At 34.9% G+C, this 17,974-nt stretch overlaps 1 protein-coding gene across 3 annotated transcripts in view; it reads right to left on the bottom strand.

The window, feature by feature from the left end:
- Positions 1-17,974, bottom strand: part of MXI1 (MAX interactor 1, dimerization protein) — an 87,426-nt gene that overhangs the window by 47,295 nt on the left and 22,157 nt on the right. For all 3 annotated transcript variants that reach the window (XM_082408469.1, XM_082408470.1, XM_082408471.1), the window contains exon 3: positions 1,897-1,926. In XM_082408469.1, coding sequence (XP_082264595.1) covers positions 1,897-1,926 — 30 coding nt within the window. The remainder of the gene's footprint in view (positions 1-1,896; positions 1,927-17,974) is intronic.

Here is a 17,974-nt window from a genome sequence, read left to right as displayed (position 1 = left end):
TTCAAGAGGATTTGACATTTAAATTCATCTGCAATGAGGCAGTTGGGTTAGTCAATATGTAAGGGCCCTTCTATTTAAAAAAGGGCAGGACAAAAAGTTGAAGGTCATAGAGATCTTGTTTGTCAAAAATGGGTGGTACACCCAGCTATTCTACTTCTGGGTATTTATCCAAAGAACAGGAAAACAGTGATTTGAAAAGATATATGCACCCCTATGTTCATTGCAGCATTATCTACAGTAGTAAAGATATGGAAATAACCTCTACAGTAGTAAAGATATGGAAATAACCTAAGTGCCCATCAGTGGATTAATGGATGATGTGGCATGTATATGTATGTGTGTATACACACACACACACAGACACACACACATACATGCACACGAGGCAATAGTACTCAGCCATAAAAAAGAATGAAATTCTGCCATTTGTGACAACATGAATGGACCTTGAAGGTATATGCTAAGTGAAATAAGCCACACAGAGAAAGACAAATACCTATGATTTCACTTGTACGTGGAATCTAAAAAAACTAAACAAACAAAATAAAACAAAAACAAACCTATAGATACAGAGAACAGATTACTGGTTACCAGAGGGGAAGGAGGTTGTGGGGCAGGGTGCAATGGATGAAGGGGGTCAACTGTATGGTGATCACTTTTTAGTGCATACAGATGTCGAATTATAGTGCTGTACATCTGAAACTTATATAATTAAAAAAATGGCTAATATAAACAATTCCAGTTTGTTGCTTATTACTTTAACCTCTGTACCAGAAAGAGAATATTTAGTCATTCAATCCTCATCTTCTCTCCCAAACTTGTCCTCTTCCTATATTCCTTTTTTCAGTAAATGATAATACAATCTAAAACTTAACCTTCCATAGCCAACTAATCACCAATTTCTATTGATTATATTCCATACTATTTCTTTATTCTGTCTACTTCTATCTCCAATGGCTACCATCATCTCTTACCTTGGAGGCTTCCAATGGCCTCCAAAGAGTTTTCTTGTCTCTGAGATCCCTTCTGCCAATCAGCCAATTCTTTACACTGTAGCCAAAGTGATCTTTCCAAAACCCAAATCTGATCATATGACAACCCACCTTAAAATCATTCAACTGCTCCTTACTGCTCTCAGAAAAAGTCCAAACTCTTCAGCGTAACTGTCAACATCTGGCCTGGCTTGCCTCATGCTACCATCTTTTATACTCATACTGAACCTCTTGCAGTTTCCTCAATAAACAGTGCTCACTATCCTCTGGAAAGCCTTCTAAGACTCCCTCAAGAGAGAATCAGGTGACCTTCAAAAATGATCTTTCAGCATCCTCTGCTTCTCCATCATCATACTTACCACACTATACAGTATTTTAATTACTTATCTTTCTCTCCCAGGAAGCTATAAATTCCTTAAGGTCATAAGCTGCCTTACACATTCTTGTATTTACTATGTAAAGCATTACGCCTGCCTGGCACTGACATATAGATGGTGCAAGATAAAGATTTGTTGAATGCATGAATGAATGAATGAATGAACTGCAAAGAAAGAGAAATTCAATATCCTACAATTTGCCATAATAGTTATCAGCTACATTACAGAAACCTAATCCTTTAGCAAGACCATATTTAAGCCATGAGCCTATCACAATTAACCCGTTGAGACAGGAATAAAAAACGCTCAACATAAACTCAAAGTTCAAATAAATTTAGAGTATATTTATGTCTGCCAGTTTAGATAGCGTATGCGGACTACTTTTTGGAGAGAATACACATATATCAGAATCATGATATGTTACACATGTAAAAAAGTTATAACTACATATGCAATATGTTTTCACAGGTCAAATGTTGAGTTTGCTTTTTAACATATATGAAAGCTGCACCTCATCACTGACTCACCGATTCTTTTCCAGCTCATTGTGTGTAGACCTAAAAGGGAGGAAAAAAGGGGGAAAAAAAAGAGTATTAGCCATGTTTTGTTGCCGAGGCTATAGAAAGGGGGATTAGTTTAGGTACTGCTAAATAAATTCACACAGTTAATTTATTTAACAATGCAATACATGGTCAGACTTCTATCTATCTCACTCATCAAGAAGAAATAGTCTATGTTCATTAAGACTGTTCATTCAGGTATACTGTTTTCAGTTAACAACTCTAAATATTTTGAAATTAGGATCTCATTGTCATTTTTAATAAAATTGATACTAGCACGTATTCTCTTGCCTACTTCTAGGGTCCTACGTTTTACTGATTTGTAGACATCATATTAGAAATTTTAATTCAAACATAATCCCATTTTTTTTGTTTAAAGAAAAAGGTATATGTACTTCCGTGTCCTCTTCTATCTCCATTTACCTACTCCTAAACATAGGGAGAGAAAAAGTTTTGGCCACCACAGAAGCTGAAACAGGCTTGCCTTATTGCTAAGTGATACAGACAAATTCAAGTCTTCTTTCCTTGAATGTGAAACATAAACCAAAAAAAGTTATACAAGGGAAAAAAATAACATGAAGAGAAGAAAATATATTAATAAAATAAAAAACACATTTTTAAAAGACTGGGAGGATACACCTCAAAATGCTAATAACAATGGTTGTCTTCTGTTTGTGACTTTTTTTCATTTTACTTATTAGTATTTGTTATAATAATACTTACCATCTATTGAACAAGCTGAGTGTCTGCTAAACAGTTAACATACGTTACCTCATTTTATCCTCCAAACAACCCTCATTTTATAAACAAGAATACTGAGGCTCAGAGAGGTAAACAGACATGCTCTTGTCCCAAGAATATAAGTTGCAACCATGATTTAAGCCCACGTCTTTGTTACTCCAAACCCCAAGTTCTTAACCACTCAGTGACAAGCAATACTGAAGAGAGGTTAACGGCACAGACTCTAAGGCCTGACTGACTGGGTTCAAATATTGTGTGGCCTTTTAAAAGTCCCTTCATTTCTCTGTGCTCAGTTTTCTCATCTACAAAATGTGAAAAATAACAGTACTTGCCTCATATGGTTGTTATGAGGAATAAACAAGTTTATGTTGAACATCAAAATATAACAAACTCTACCTAAAGTTAGCTACTATTAGAATTATGTTATACTAAGTTCTCTTGAATAAACGTATTAATTTTTACAATAGTTTAGCATTAACAATAACGGAATTTTATAAAGGAAAACTTAAGTTCCTGTCATCAGAACTGAAACTTTAAGCATTTAATATATTCTGCTTAATATCAAAAGCCTTCAGATTATTATATTACTGATTACTTTAATCTGATTTATTATTTTAATGGATATTTAATAATCAAATTTCTAAACTTTAACAATAAGAATATTTTTGTCAGTCTCATAATTTGTGGAAATTTTACCCACTGTCTTAGTTCAAGAGCCAAAAGGCTTCTTTGAATTACTGTCTACTGTCCACCTTTTGCTTTCTTAGCAGTTTCATAAGGTCCAAGTGACACAGGATGAAAAAGACTGATGTTCCTTTTTTTTTTTAAACATCTTTAATGGAGTATAATTGCTTTATAATGGTGTGTTAGTTTCTGCTTTATAACAAAGCAAATGAGCTCTACATATACATATATCCCCATATCTCCTCCCTCTTGCGTCTCTCTCCCACCCTCCCTATCCCACCCCTCTAGGTGGTCACAAAGCACCGAGCTGATCTCCCTGAGCTATGTGGCTGCTTCCCACTAGCTATCTATTTTACATTTGGTAGTATATATATGTCCATGCCACTCTCTCACTTTGTCCCAGCTTACCCTTCCCCCTCCCCGTGTACTCAAGTCCATTCTCTACGTCTGCGTCATCATTCCTGTCCTGCCCCTAGGTTCTTCAGAACCTTTTTTTTTTTTAGATTCCTAATATATGTGTCAGCATACGGTATTTGTTTTTCTCTTTCTGACTTACTTCACTCTATATGACAGACTCTAGTTCCGTCCACCTCACTACAAATAACTCAATTTCGTTTCTTTTTATGGCTGAGTAATATTCCATTGTATATACGTGCCACATCTTCTTTATCCATTCACCTGTCGATGGACACTTAGGTTGCTTCCATGTCCTGGCTATTGTAAATAGAGCTGCAACGAATATTGTGGTACATGACTCTTTTTGAATTATGGTTTTCTCAGGGTATGTGCCCAGTAGTGGGATTGCTGGGTCGTATGGTAATTCTATTTTTAGTTTTGTAAGGAGCCTCCATACTGTCCTCCATAGTGGCTGTATCAATTTACATTCCCACCAACAGTGCAAGAGGGTTCCCTTTTCTCCACACCCTCTCCAGCATTTACTGTTTGTAGATTTTTTGACGATGGCCATTCTGACTGGTGTGAGGTGATAACCTCATTGTAGTCTGATGTTCATTTTTAAGAGACTATCTTAATAAAAAAACATCTCTCTCTCTCTCTCGAGATGTAAAAAAAAATCTCAGGATGCTTTAAGAGTTCAGACAAATTAATGGCAAGGATATGTATGACTCAGATGGGAGAAACAATAAAAACACAGAACTTTTAGTATAACACAAGACTCAGACTTCAAAACTCAATAAATAAATTACAACCAAATCTCTACCACCTATAAGTATTTATAAAAAGGTTTAAGTTCTTTTTTGTTTGAATGAAATGTCAAAGTAAATCAATAAGTTAGAAGAGGGAAAAGGTGTATTTTAAAGAGATTTAAAGCAAAAAAATATTGTCCAAAATTTGAACGTGTAATCAATAATAAAATTTCCCACCCACCCCCTCTTAGTAAGTTTTGGTTTAACTGCCTTAATCTGAGAAGAAAACTCAGAACAAGTAAAACAAAAACAATGAAATACTATAGTAAGGGGACCTCCCTGGTGGCACAGTGGTTAAGAATCTGCCTACCAATGCAGGGGACATGGGTTCGAGCCCTGGTCTGGGACGATCCCACATGCCTTGGAACAACTAAGCCCGTGCGCCACAACTACTGAGCCTGCGCTCTAGAGCCCACGAACCACAGCTACTGAGCCCGAGTGCCACAACTACTGAAGCCCGCGTGCCTAGAGCCCGTGCTCCACAACAAGAGAAGCCACCGCAATGAGAAGCCCGCGCACCGCAATGAAGAGTAGCCCCCGCTCGCCGCAACTAGAGAAAGCCCAACGCAGCAACGAAGACTCAACACAGGCAAAAATAAATTAATTTTTTTAATTAACACTCCCAAACTCATTCTATGAGGCCACCATCACCCTGATACCAAAACCAGACAAAGATACTATGAAAAAAGAAAAGTACAGACCAATATCACTGATGAATATAGATGCAAAAATCCTCAAAAAAATACTAGCAAACAGAATCCAACAACACATTAAAATGATCATACACCATGATCAAGGGGGATTTATCCCAGGGGTGCAAGGATTCTTCAATATACGTAAATCAATCAATGTGATACACCATATTAACAAATTGAAGAAGAAACACCATATGATCATCTCAATAGATGCAGAAAAAGCTTTTGACAAAATTCAACACCGATTCATGATAAAAAACTCTCCAGAAAGTGGGCATAGAGGGAACCTACCTCAACATAATAAAGGCCGTATATGACAAACTCACAGCAAACATCAGTCTCAATGGTGAAAAGCTGAAAGCATTTCCTCTAAGATCAGGAACTAGACAAGGATGTCCACTCTCACCACTATTATTCAACATAGTTTTGGAAGTCCTAGCCACGGCAATCAGAGAAGAAAAATAAAAGGAATACAAATTGGAAAAGAAGAAGTAAAACTGTCACTGTTTGCAGATGACATGATACTGTACATAGAGAATCCTAAAGATGCCACCAGAAAACTACTAGAGCTAATCAATGACTTTGGTAAAATTGCAGGATACAAAATGAATACACAGAAATCTCTTGCATTGCTATACACTAATGATGAAAAATCTGAAAGAGAAATTAAAGAAACACTCCCATTTACCACTGCAACAAAAAGAATAAAATACCTAGGAATAAACCTACCTATGGAGACAAAAGACCTGTATGCAGAAAACTATAAGACACTGATGAAAGAAATTAAAGATGATACAAACAGATGGAGAGATATACCATGTTCTTGGATTGGAAGAATCAATATTGTGAAAATGACTATACTACCCAAAGCAATCCACAGATTCAATGTAATCCCTATCAAATTACCAATGGCATTTTTTACAGAACTAGAACAAAAAATCTTAAAATTTGTATGGAGACACAAAAGACCCCGAAAGCCAAAGCAGTCTTGAGGGAAAAATACGGAGCTGGAGGAATCAGATTCCCTGACTTCAGACTATACTACAAAGCTATGGTAATCAAGACAATACAGTACTTGAACAAAAACAGAAATACAGAACAATGGAACAGAATAGAAAGCCCAGAGCTAAACCCATGTACCTATGGTCAACTAATCTATGACAAAGGAGGCAAGGATATACAGTGGAGAAAAGACAGTCTCTTCAATAAGTGGTGCTGGGAAAACTGGACAGCTACATGTAAAAGAATGAAATTAGAACACTCTCTAACACCATACACAAAAATAAACTCAAAATGGATTTTGATTACCTACATGTAAGACTGGACACTATAAAACAGAGGAAAACATAGGAAGAACACTCTTTGACATAAATCACAGCAAGATCTTTTTTGATCCACCTCCTAGAGTAATGGAAATAAAAACAAAAATAAACAAATGGGACGTAGTGAAACTTAAAAGCTTTTGCAAAGCAAAGGAAACTATAAACAAGACGAAAAGACAACCCTCAGAATGGGAGAAAATATTTGCAAATGAATCAACGGACAAAGGATTGATCTCCAAAATATACAAATGGCTCTTGCAGCTCAATATTAAAAAAACAAACAACCCAATCCAAAAATAGGCAGAAGACCTAAATAGACATTTCTCCAAAGAAGACATACAGATGGCCAAGAAGCACATGAAAACCTGCTCAACATCACTAATCATTAGAGAAATGCAAATCAAAACTACAATGAGGTATCATCTCACACCAGTTACAATGGGCATCATCAGAAAATCTACAAACAACAAATGCTGGAGAGGGTGTGGAGAAAAGGGAACCCTCTTGCACTGTTGGTGGGAATGTAAATTGATACAGTCACTATGGAGAACAGTATGGAGGTTCCTTAAAAAACTAAAAATAGAACTACCACATGACCCAGCAATCCCACTACTGGGCATATACCCAGAGAAAACCATAATTCAAAAAGACACATGCACCCCAATGTTCACTGCAGCAGTATTTACAACAGCCAGGTCATGGAAGCAACCTAAATGCCCATCAACAGACGAATGGATAAAGAAGATGTGGTATATATATATATATATATATATATATATATATATATATATATATATATATATATATATATATATATATATACAATGGAATATTACTCAGCCATAAGAAGGAACGAAATTGGGTCATTTGTAGAGACGTGGATGGATCTAGAGACTGTCATACAGAGTGAAGTAAGTCAGAAAGAGAAAAACAAATATCGTATTTTAACGCATACATGTGGAACCTAGCAAAATGGTACAGATGAACCGGTTTTCAGGGCAGAAATAGAGACACAGATATAGAGAACAAACATATGGAAACAAAGGGGGGAAACTGGCGGGGGGGGTGGTGGTGGTGGGATGAATTGGGAGATTGAGATTGACATGTATACACTAATATGTATAAAATGGATAACTGATAAGAACCTGCTGTATAAAAAAATAAATAAAATTCAAAAAAAAAAGAAGCATGAACCATGAAAGATAAACATGTAAACTGTACTTCATCAAAATTTAAAACTTTTGTTTTTCAAAAGACACTGTTAAGAAAATGACAAAGGCAAACCACTGAGGAGAAAACATTTGTAAACCACATATGTAACAAAGAACTTGTATCCAGAATTTACAAAGAACTCTTACAACTCAATAAGAAAACAAACAACTAAATAAAGTAAAAAGCAAAAGACACAGACCCTTCACCAAAGAAGATATATCAATGGCAAACAAACACACAATAAGATATTCAAAATCACTAGGAAAATGCAAAATAAAACACAGTGAGATACTACAACACACCCACTAGAATGGCTAAAATTTAAAAGACTGACAATACCAAGTGCTATCCAGGATCTGGAGCTACTGGAAGTACCCTACACTGCTAGTCAGGATGTAAAATGGTACAGTCACTTTGGAGAATGGTTTGGTAGTTTCTTTATAAAGTTATATATACACTTACTATGTGACCCAGAATTCTACTCCTAGGTAGCTAAGAAAAATGAAAACTTATGTCCACAGAAAGACCTGTTCATAAAAGTATGTAGCATCTTTACTTATAATAGCTAGAAACTATATACAACCTAATGTCTATCAACTGCTAAATGAATAAACAAACTGTGGCATATTCATACAATGGACTCAGCAATATAAAGGACTTAGCTACTGATTCATAGGACAACAGGAATGAATTTCAAACAACATCATGCTAAGTGAAAGAAGTCAGACACGGAATAGTATATACATGATTCCATTTATATGAAATTCCAGAAATGGCAAAACTGTAGTGACAAAACAGATCAGAAGGTGGAGCTTAGAAACTGACTATAGAGGCATGAGGTAATAATATTTTGAGATGATAAAAAAAAGTTCTGTATCATAATTGTGTTGGGGGTTGCATGACTGTATACACGTCTAGTCACTGACTCATACACTAAAAATTGAGGAATTTTACTGTATAGAAATTACACTGCATCAAAAAATTTTTTTAAAGTTATAAACCTCATCCTACAATTGAGGCAATACTCTAATCTACCACAAAGTATTCAGGAATGAGACTAAAACATCAATTCCTTATTCTAGAAGACTAATAATACAAATTACTAGAAAGTGCATAATTTAAAAACATAAGCGCTTTGGGGAATATCTGTTCTTTCATCTACTTAAATTTATTTTTCATTTCTGGCATATGATTAATCTGCTGTCAGTCAAGAGTACAGACAGTCAAATCTTCATCTTCATAACAGGAAGTCAACAGATAACAAGCAGGGTAAGTTCCTAATTTAGAAATATGAAAGGCAAACAGTAGAAGAAACTGTTAAATTATTGCAAGTGGTAGCCTCTAGGAAGCAGAAATTGGATGGGGAGAGATGAGGCAGAGGAATGTTATTTTAATTTGTAAGCCATTTAGTATTAACTAACTTTTATCTTAGTGCCAGAAATTAAGACGCATCTAAATACATACTAAAGTTATACAATATTTGTGAAATAATCACTTCTTAGGTAAAAGCAATATTGGGAACTACAGAGAATTTTCAAGATTAAAATGACTGCTCTTAAACAAATTTTCAAAAGTTAAAACAAGGCATTTAAAAAGACAAACCACTAATTACCTAGACTGCTTCATTATTTGATTCTATTACAGAGCAACATTCTAAAAATATTTGAAAATGGAAAAAATATCAGTGATTTCCTAAATCACTGGACTTCCAAATTGTAATTCAGTATTTCAGGAAGGAGTCAGGCATGAAATAAACATTCAGTAGATATTTGTTGAAGGAAAAAAAAACCCAAACGGTACCATAATTAATAGCACTACTCATAATAGAAAGCCCATAGATCCCAATTTTCATTGTTAGTATACTCCATTCCTCACTATAGTACTAGAAGCAGACACAGATGTTATACATATATCTATTTCAAAGAATCCTCCTGTCTAAGGGAAATATATCACATAGAAAAGTGATTCTCAAAGGGAGTAAGGGAGGAGAGGTTGGCAGGATAGCTGAATTTTCCTTGTTCTGGTTGCTGCAGGAGAGTGGAAGTGCCTTCTTCCAACTGACTACACTCCCTACTCCTTATTGGTTTATTTCAAGTTTTAAAGGAATCAATGCTGTGGTGATCATTTTGTAATGAATAGAAATAACAAATCACTATGTTGTACACTGGGAACTAACATAGTGTTGTTGGTCAATTATACTTCAAAAACAATCAAACTCATAGAAAAAGAGATCAGATTTGTGGTTATCAGAGGCCGGGGGTGACGGGAGGGGTAATTGGATGAAGGCAGTCAAAATATTTAAATTTCCAGTTATCAGATAAATAAGTACCAGGGATGTAATGTACAACATGATTAATATATTAACACTGCTGTTTGTAATACATGAAAGTTGTTAAGACAGTAAATACTAAGAATTCTCATCACAAGGAAAAGAATTTTTTTCTTTTTATTTTGTATCTGTATGAGATGATAGACGTTCCCTAAACTTATTGTGATAATAACTTCATGATGTAAGTCATTATGCTATACACCTTAAATTTATATAGCACTGTATGTCAATTATATCTCAATAAACTGGAAGAAAAAAATAAAGGAAACATTGCTTAATATTCATTCATTCATTCTACCTTTAGTTCTTTTTAGCATTTGTCTTATGTCCAAGACCCTTCATTATCTTACTGCAATAAATAAGACAGGCAATCTTTTTTTTAAGTTTTACTGATACATACTATAAAATTCACCCATTTTAAGTGTACAATTCAATGAGCTTTTGTAAATTTACGTATTTGTGTAACCATTACCACATTCCACTTTTAGAACACTTCTATCACCCCAAAAGTCCCCTCATGTCCATTTCCAGTCAATCTCCACTCCCACCCCTCACCCACTGCTGATCTGCTTTCTACCTCTATAGTTTTGCCTTATAAATTTCATATAATGGAATTATGCAATATGTACTCTTATGTATCTGACTTTGTTTACATAAGTTTTTTGTGGTTCATCCATTTTGTCATATGTATGAGTATTTTTTCTTTTTTATTGCTGGGTAGTATTCCATTGTACAATATACTATATTTTGTTTATCCATTCACTAGCTGATGGACATTTCAATTGCTTCCAGCTTTTGGTGATTATGAATAATGCCATGACCATGCATGTTCAAGTCTTCCTGTGGACTCCTGTAGAATAAGAGACCTTCATCTTACAGGACAGTGCCTCACACTTGTTACACTTTACCACTAACAGCCAAATGATTTTTCACATTTGTGGCCAACAGTATGACGCACATACTGATACTTAATAAATTAATATTAAATTCCTACTGATACTTAAAATGTTTGTTAAAAGAATAAAAGAAACATGTTACTCAGCTATTTCTGATAATATGGGTCTTAACCTCAAATGCTAAAAAAAACAAAACAAAAACAACTTTGTCTCCAATGAGTTTACCTGCTACAAATAAACTGACGATGAGAATAAAGATATTAAACATCCCTAGATCAGTTTTGTACAAAACAATCAATTAAGCCTAAGTTTCTCTAAAAGTCTTCTCAAAACTATATCAACATTTCATTAAAAAGTACCTTCAGGTCTACATAATCATGCTCAAAGTATTCAGCCATTCATTTACTTAGTAAGGATTTATTGAGTGCCTACACTGGGAATATAAGTACTCTAAAATTTCAAAGTCTCTTCCCTCATGTAGCTCACATTCCATCATCCAATTTTTGCAAAAAGTAAAAATAACAAAAATAGCAAAAATAACGCAGGACTTACTAAGAAAATTGCAACTATATACCATACACTATGGCACTATATTCTTACAATGTTAGATAACCACCACGTTAATTCTTTTAAACTAATTTCTACACACTTAAGCATGTTTAAATTTTATACAAATAAATCATTTTGTTTCTTTAAACAGTCAGTGGATTAAATATGGTGTTTGTGATAAATTCCATTAAAATATTAGACTCTGAGCTTTTGGTAACCCCCCCCTCCCAGCAATAAACAATGATTCTATACAAAAATGAGATTCAAATACTTCTTTTTGACTAATAGTGCTATTTTCAGGAATGTAACCTGCCTTCCAAAGGACAACTGATTGGGTAACATATTAAAATGATAAAATTAAGTACACCAAAACTTAAGAGCCAGGCCTAGAAATCTAAATTTTAAATTGTAACTTATGTGCATTTACTGTTACCAACAAAGACTACAAAAAACCATCCAACAGACTAAGTATTAATGACAATACACTATCCAGAGTTTTTGTGGAGACTAAAGATCACTTTTGTTCTGTTGTTCCTATAGAAGATCACACAGGACTATGGTGATCGAAATTAAAAACCTGAAAATTTACTTCTTCTAATACCAAGGCAAACTTACCACATTTTACTCTCTAGTCTTTTATTACATGAGAGGAAAGGTTCTTTATAGCTCCTCAAAAAGAATCCTAAATTGCCCCTGTCTAATTAATCAAAATAAGAGTAAAGGAAAATCAGTTGCTTTATCAAAATACATGACTGACTAAAGACTAAAATTATATTCTTCTATAATTTAAAAATGCTCGTTTCAAATGGCTTCAAAGCGCTCGTCATGTGGCCTCCACAAATGGTGTTTACATAGTGTTCTCAAAAGACTAGCAAAAATATTTCCCATGATAAACAAAGACAAGGAAATAAATACCACATGGAAACCCTTTTACCCAATGTCATAACACTAAATAAAAAGAAAATCCGTAACACTTTCCCCTGAAATGTATGCAGTAACATTAATAACAAAATTATCTACTAAACCAAATATTTTCTCTTATAAGAAATTCATTACTTAGATAAAACATAAGGAATTTCTCTCTAATTCTATGTGGTGGAATCCCTATGTCTCCTTGAATGCACATTAAATTTAATCAATGAACAAGTATATATTGTGAATCTATAGCATTTCCATAATAACCTTTTTCTATAAATTTAAGCTATTTACTCTCTGTACCATCATCCAACATAAATAAAAATGGCCCTGTCTATAACATCTTGCTGATTTGTATTATTTATCATTTTTACTATATACACTATCTTTCCAAATATACCACAAGCTCCTCTATGGTAGGGAAGCATGTACAGCAATAGTTCTATATCTATAGTGTAAGTTCAATAAATTTGATTACAAATTATTTTAAGAGAGCAGTTTCAATAGCTAGCAAATAAGGAAGCAAATTGCAAAGGGTAAAAAAGAACCCTGGTGGTAAGGCATTAAAACAGCAGGTGCAGACCACACGTTTCAGGCATTTCCCAGAGCAGAAAAGGAGAACAGTAAAACACATAAATTTCAGGTTATAGTCACTGAGTCTTAGTTTTTAAGTAAATTATTACTAAGGACTGTTTGCTGATTCCAGAGAAACAAATTGCAGGGATTTCTCTCATCTTCTAGTTGTACTGTGCATACCAGTCCAGTTTCCTTATCAAAAAAATAGAGAAATAAATTCCACTTCACCTCACAGAAATGTTCTGAAATTCAAAAGAAATAATAATGTATGTTAAAGGGCTTTGCACACAAGTAGCATATTAAATGCAAGGTGTTATTGAAGATGGATTCTACCCTTTGATCCAACAATTCTAATTCTTCATGTTTATCCTAAGGATGTAGGTGGACAAATGCACAAAAGTATCTGTACAAAGATGTTCATAGTAGCCCTGCATGGCATGAAAAAGTAGTGTAAAATTAACATTTTAAATGTCATTAACAGGGACGTCCCTGATGGTCCAGTGGTTAAGAATCTGCCCTCCAATGCAGGGAACAGGGGTTCGATCCCTAGTCGGGGAACTAAGATCCCACATGCCACAGGGCAACCAAGCCTGCATGCCACAACTACTGAGCCCGCACGCTCTGGAGCCCATGGGCCACAACTAGAGAGAAGCCTGTGTGCCGCAACAAAGAGTGCGCCCACCACAACAAAAGAGCCCGCGTGCCACAACTAAGACCCAGTGCAGCCAAATAAATAAATAAATAAATATTTTTAAAAACGTCATTAACAGATGGTTGGCTTAACAAATTATGGTACACACATGAAGTAGAATATCATGCTGTAATTAAAAACGACTTAACAGATGTGTATGAACTTGAAAAAATGTTCAAGGTAAGTGAAAGCAGGATTGCAAAGGTTCACAGCACTGAGATGCCTTCTTTCATCTTTCAAACTTGATCAGGTCCTCTATTATGGCCTTCACAGGATCTTCTATTTTTCTCTATTAAGCTCATCATAGTTTGAAATAATGTATTTATATGTTTACTTGATAACATGTGTTAGATGATAATGAAGATGGTATACATATGTGTACACACACACACACACACACACACACACGGGGAAGAAAAGTCTGCCAGTGTTTTAAAATGTCAGAAGCCAAAATGAAAATAAAAACAATCTAAAAAAAATATGCATACTTAAATTACATTAGCACTATTGAACAGAAATGAGATCTGGATACATATTTTGTCAAACCACACCACAAAACCTCTTTGATTAGATTAGTATTGGGGAAACTGTCTTCACTTAAGAAATGACAAAGAATCATGCTACAATATATCCAAAAGGAGGCAATGCTGTTTAATTTGTAAGGAAAAAACTAGAAGAGAAAGCTTTCTTCAGGTTAACATTCCTGCCTGCTTAGAATTATGCATATACTGCTTAAAATCTGTCTTGATATTAAACTTAACCATCACTTATAGCTATAAGGCTTGAACAAAAATCCCTTAAGCATCTCTAGGCCACATGAGCTTTAACCATAAAATATATGATAATATCTTACCTTCATAAAACAGAGAGCTGTACCAGATGAAATCCTGAATTCCCTTTCTATGATTTGTGATCGTCTATATTACAGTATCACATAAATATTCTGGCGAAAGGCCTCTCATCAAATAGGAACAGAAGGAGTTGTCCTACCAACTTACAAGCCATGATCATGCAAGTCTCCTTCAAACGATACTTCCACAGGGGGATATATTCTTAAGAAACCCAACAACAGCAAACTTATGCTTCAATGAAGCATTTAATGGAAAATCTGAGTTTGTTGAGGTATATAAATAATTCTTGAGAATTTTTCATTTAAACTTGGTTTTAGTGGAAGACAGAATATCACAGAACACATCAGATCACATCACTCAACATTTGGAAAGTACTTGAAGAACAACACTAATATCATTAAGAGTTTAACTGCTACTAATTTCCACTTTTGTCCTGAAACTTTGGGAGTTCTCTACTGGACAAAAACTCAGCAACTAGTTATTTAATATAGAAAAATTGAAAAATATAGACTAATAAGAAATTTCACAAAAATAAAAATAAGGCTTCATTCTATTATTCTGTGAACAAATAAGTACATGTTTAAGAATAACAACTGAAGATATATCTTAAATTACTTCCACTAGGGGGAAAAAAAACCCTCTACAACTATACTAGAAAAAGAATTCACCCCGCTCCTGCAAAACAAAACAAAAAAATCCCTAATAATCCATGAAGAAGACAGACAAAAAGGATATAAAGCTGAAAATATAACAGTACATCATTCCCTCTAAAATAAGACTAAAACATTTCATCATTCTGTAGTTTAAGAAAAGTTAAACTAAAGCCTTACAAGCAAAAGGAAAGTTTTGTTTTTTATGTCATCAATCTTAGCACATAGTACTGAAATACTGCAGCTGAAAAATGTAAGACATTTTTCATCAACTTGAAAATTCAACCGTAAATTGGTATAGGTATACCTTGGAGACATCATGGGTTTGGTTCCAGACCACTGCAATAAAGCGAATATCTCAATAAAGTGAGTCATACAAATTTTTTGGTTTCTCAGTGCACATAAAAGTTATGTTTACATTATACTATAGTCTTTTTTTTTTTTTTTTGGCTGCGTCGGGTCTTAGTTGCCGCACACCGGATCTTTGCTGAGGCATGCGAGATCTTTCCTTTCAGCACGCAGGCTTCTCTGTAGTTGTGACGTGCTGGGTTTTTTTTTTTTTTCCTCTCTAGTTGTGGCGCTCGGGTTCCAGGGTGCGTGGGCTCTGTAGTTTGCAGCATGCGGGCTCTCTAGTGGAAGCACACGAGCTCAGTATTTGTGGCACACGGGCTTAGTTGCCTCACGGCATGTGGGATCTTAGTTCCCCAACCAGGGATCGAACCCGTGTCCTCTGCATTGGAAGGCGGATTCTTTACCACTGGACCACCAGGGAAGTCCCTACTATAGTCTATTAAATGTGCAATAGTATTATGTCTAAAAAAAAAAAAGTACATATCTCAATTCAAAAATATTGTTAAAAAATGCTTACCATCACTTGACAAGGCAGGGTTGCCACAAACCTTCAATTTGTAAAAAACACAGTGTCTGTGACACACAATAGAGGGAAGTGCAAGAAAATGAGGTATGCCTGTACTTACTACTTTGTAGATCACCTTAAAATAATACAATTACTATATGCGTGTCACAAGCGCATACCAATATTTACTGCCAATATTTGACAGACTTACGGTTCTTTGCATATATGAGTTCTGATATCACTGAATTCTCATGACACAGGATGACAATAGTAGTCTTTAAAATTAATTGTAGCATTCTGTAGTCTACAATAACATACCTGTTTAAAAGAACTGGTAATCTGAAGATTTTTATTCTTCAAATACTATATATTGTTTTCCTTTCCAGATGTATTATCATTAATATCCTTCAGAACACAAAGTAATCAGAGTTTGCCAAAGCAGGAGTTGCACATTCTTCCATTATTTCTACTTACAGAGTCTAATATAATACTTGGCACAAAAGAAAAACTCAGTTCCAATTTAGGACAGTCTACTTGGAGTTTGAAAACCTTCCATTCTTCAAAAACATGTACTGTGTACAGAGCACTGTGATGGGTACTGGGGATAAATCTTTAAGCAGAAGAGATTCAATCCTTGCCTTCATGGAGTTTTTAGTCCAATAAATGAGACATGAATTTATCAATCAGATAACTGTATTTCTATAGACTGTGATAAACAGTGAAGGAAAAGTAGGGATGCCATGAGGTATGTGAATACCTGCTCTACTTTGGCAGATGAGGAAAAGGCTTCCCTGAAGAAGTTATTATTGAGCTGAAGTAAGAGTGTAATTAGATAGAGGTAACATGGCAAAAGGGGAAGAAAAATGATTCTCAGAAGAGAACAGAGTATGTGCAAAGACCCTGAGGTAGGAGGAAACATGGTATACTGAAGCAACTGAAGGAAGGCTAGCCAATATAATTCATCAGAATTATATTTGGGACAAGAGTGGTTGCAGGGATACCAGTCAGGAGGTCGCAACGGCTGTCCAGGTGAGGAGTGATAGTATCTTGGATTAGGAGGGTAGTAACGAAGCTAAGAGAAAAGGCAGGCTCAAGAGATATTTAGGAGGAAATCGGTGTTACGCTGAAGCCATGTACAGTAGTGTCAGTAGAGTTTTAAAGATGACAGATCTTAATATTTTTCAGTTGTGAGACCAAACAGTAAAGAAGCTGGGAATTTGAACTTATCTGATACTACTCAATAAGCCAGATAGCAACTGCAGCCAGTTCTCTAACAGCAATAACATCTTAGCAAGGGTGATTTTTGGAAGTGTGCCAGAAGGCCATGAACCAAGACTACAGTAAAGTCAACCATAAATTTAAAAAATAATTATGTATTACAGATCCCACCTCCTAATTGTTAAAAGGATCCCAAATGATAAAATTACTGGGATTTTCAAGGTACATGCTTTTAAACTCACATTACATCACTCATTTTCTCTCCTTTTTACTTCTATGAAAGTAAGGTTTCAAGGCTTGGGAGAAAGGAGGAATAGGAATTTATAATATTATGAGTCAACTCTCAGCATAAATTTATAAAGTAACATTTTATATCAGGAATATCATATTATACCTGAGAATATTAGGGGGGGAAAAGTCAACCAACATTATATCTTAAGGATGCTACAATGTCAGGGAAACAAATGTCACTTTATGACATACAAGAGATCAATGTTCAAGACGCATAAGAACAGCAACTTCCATATAGGTAGCTTTTTGATCAGGAAAATAAGAGGCATATACTCATCAACTCTATTCCTTTCCTTGTTTCAGATGACTAATAAATGAAAATTTTTACAAGTTTTCTTTCTTTCTGCTTTATGCAACCAGTATA

Source organism: Balaenoptera borealis (assembly GCF_965194805.1).
Source record: "Balaenoptera borealis genome assembly, chromosome: 10".
NCBI classification, from domain to species: Eukaryota; Metazoa; Chordata; class Mammalia; order Artiodactyla; family Balaenopteridae; genus Balaenoptera; species Balaenoptera borealis.
This window is presented reverse-complemented; position numbering and strand designations above follow the sequence as displayed.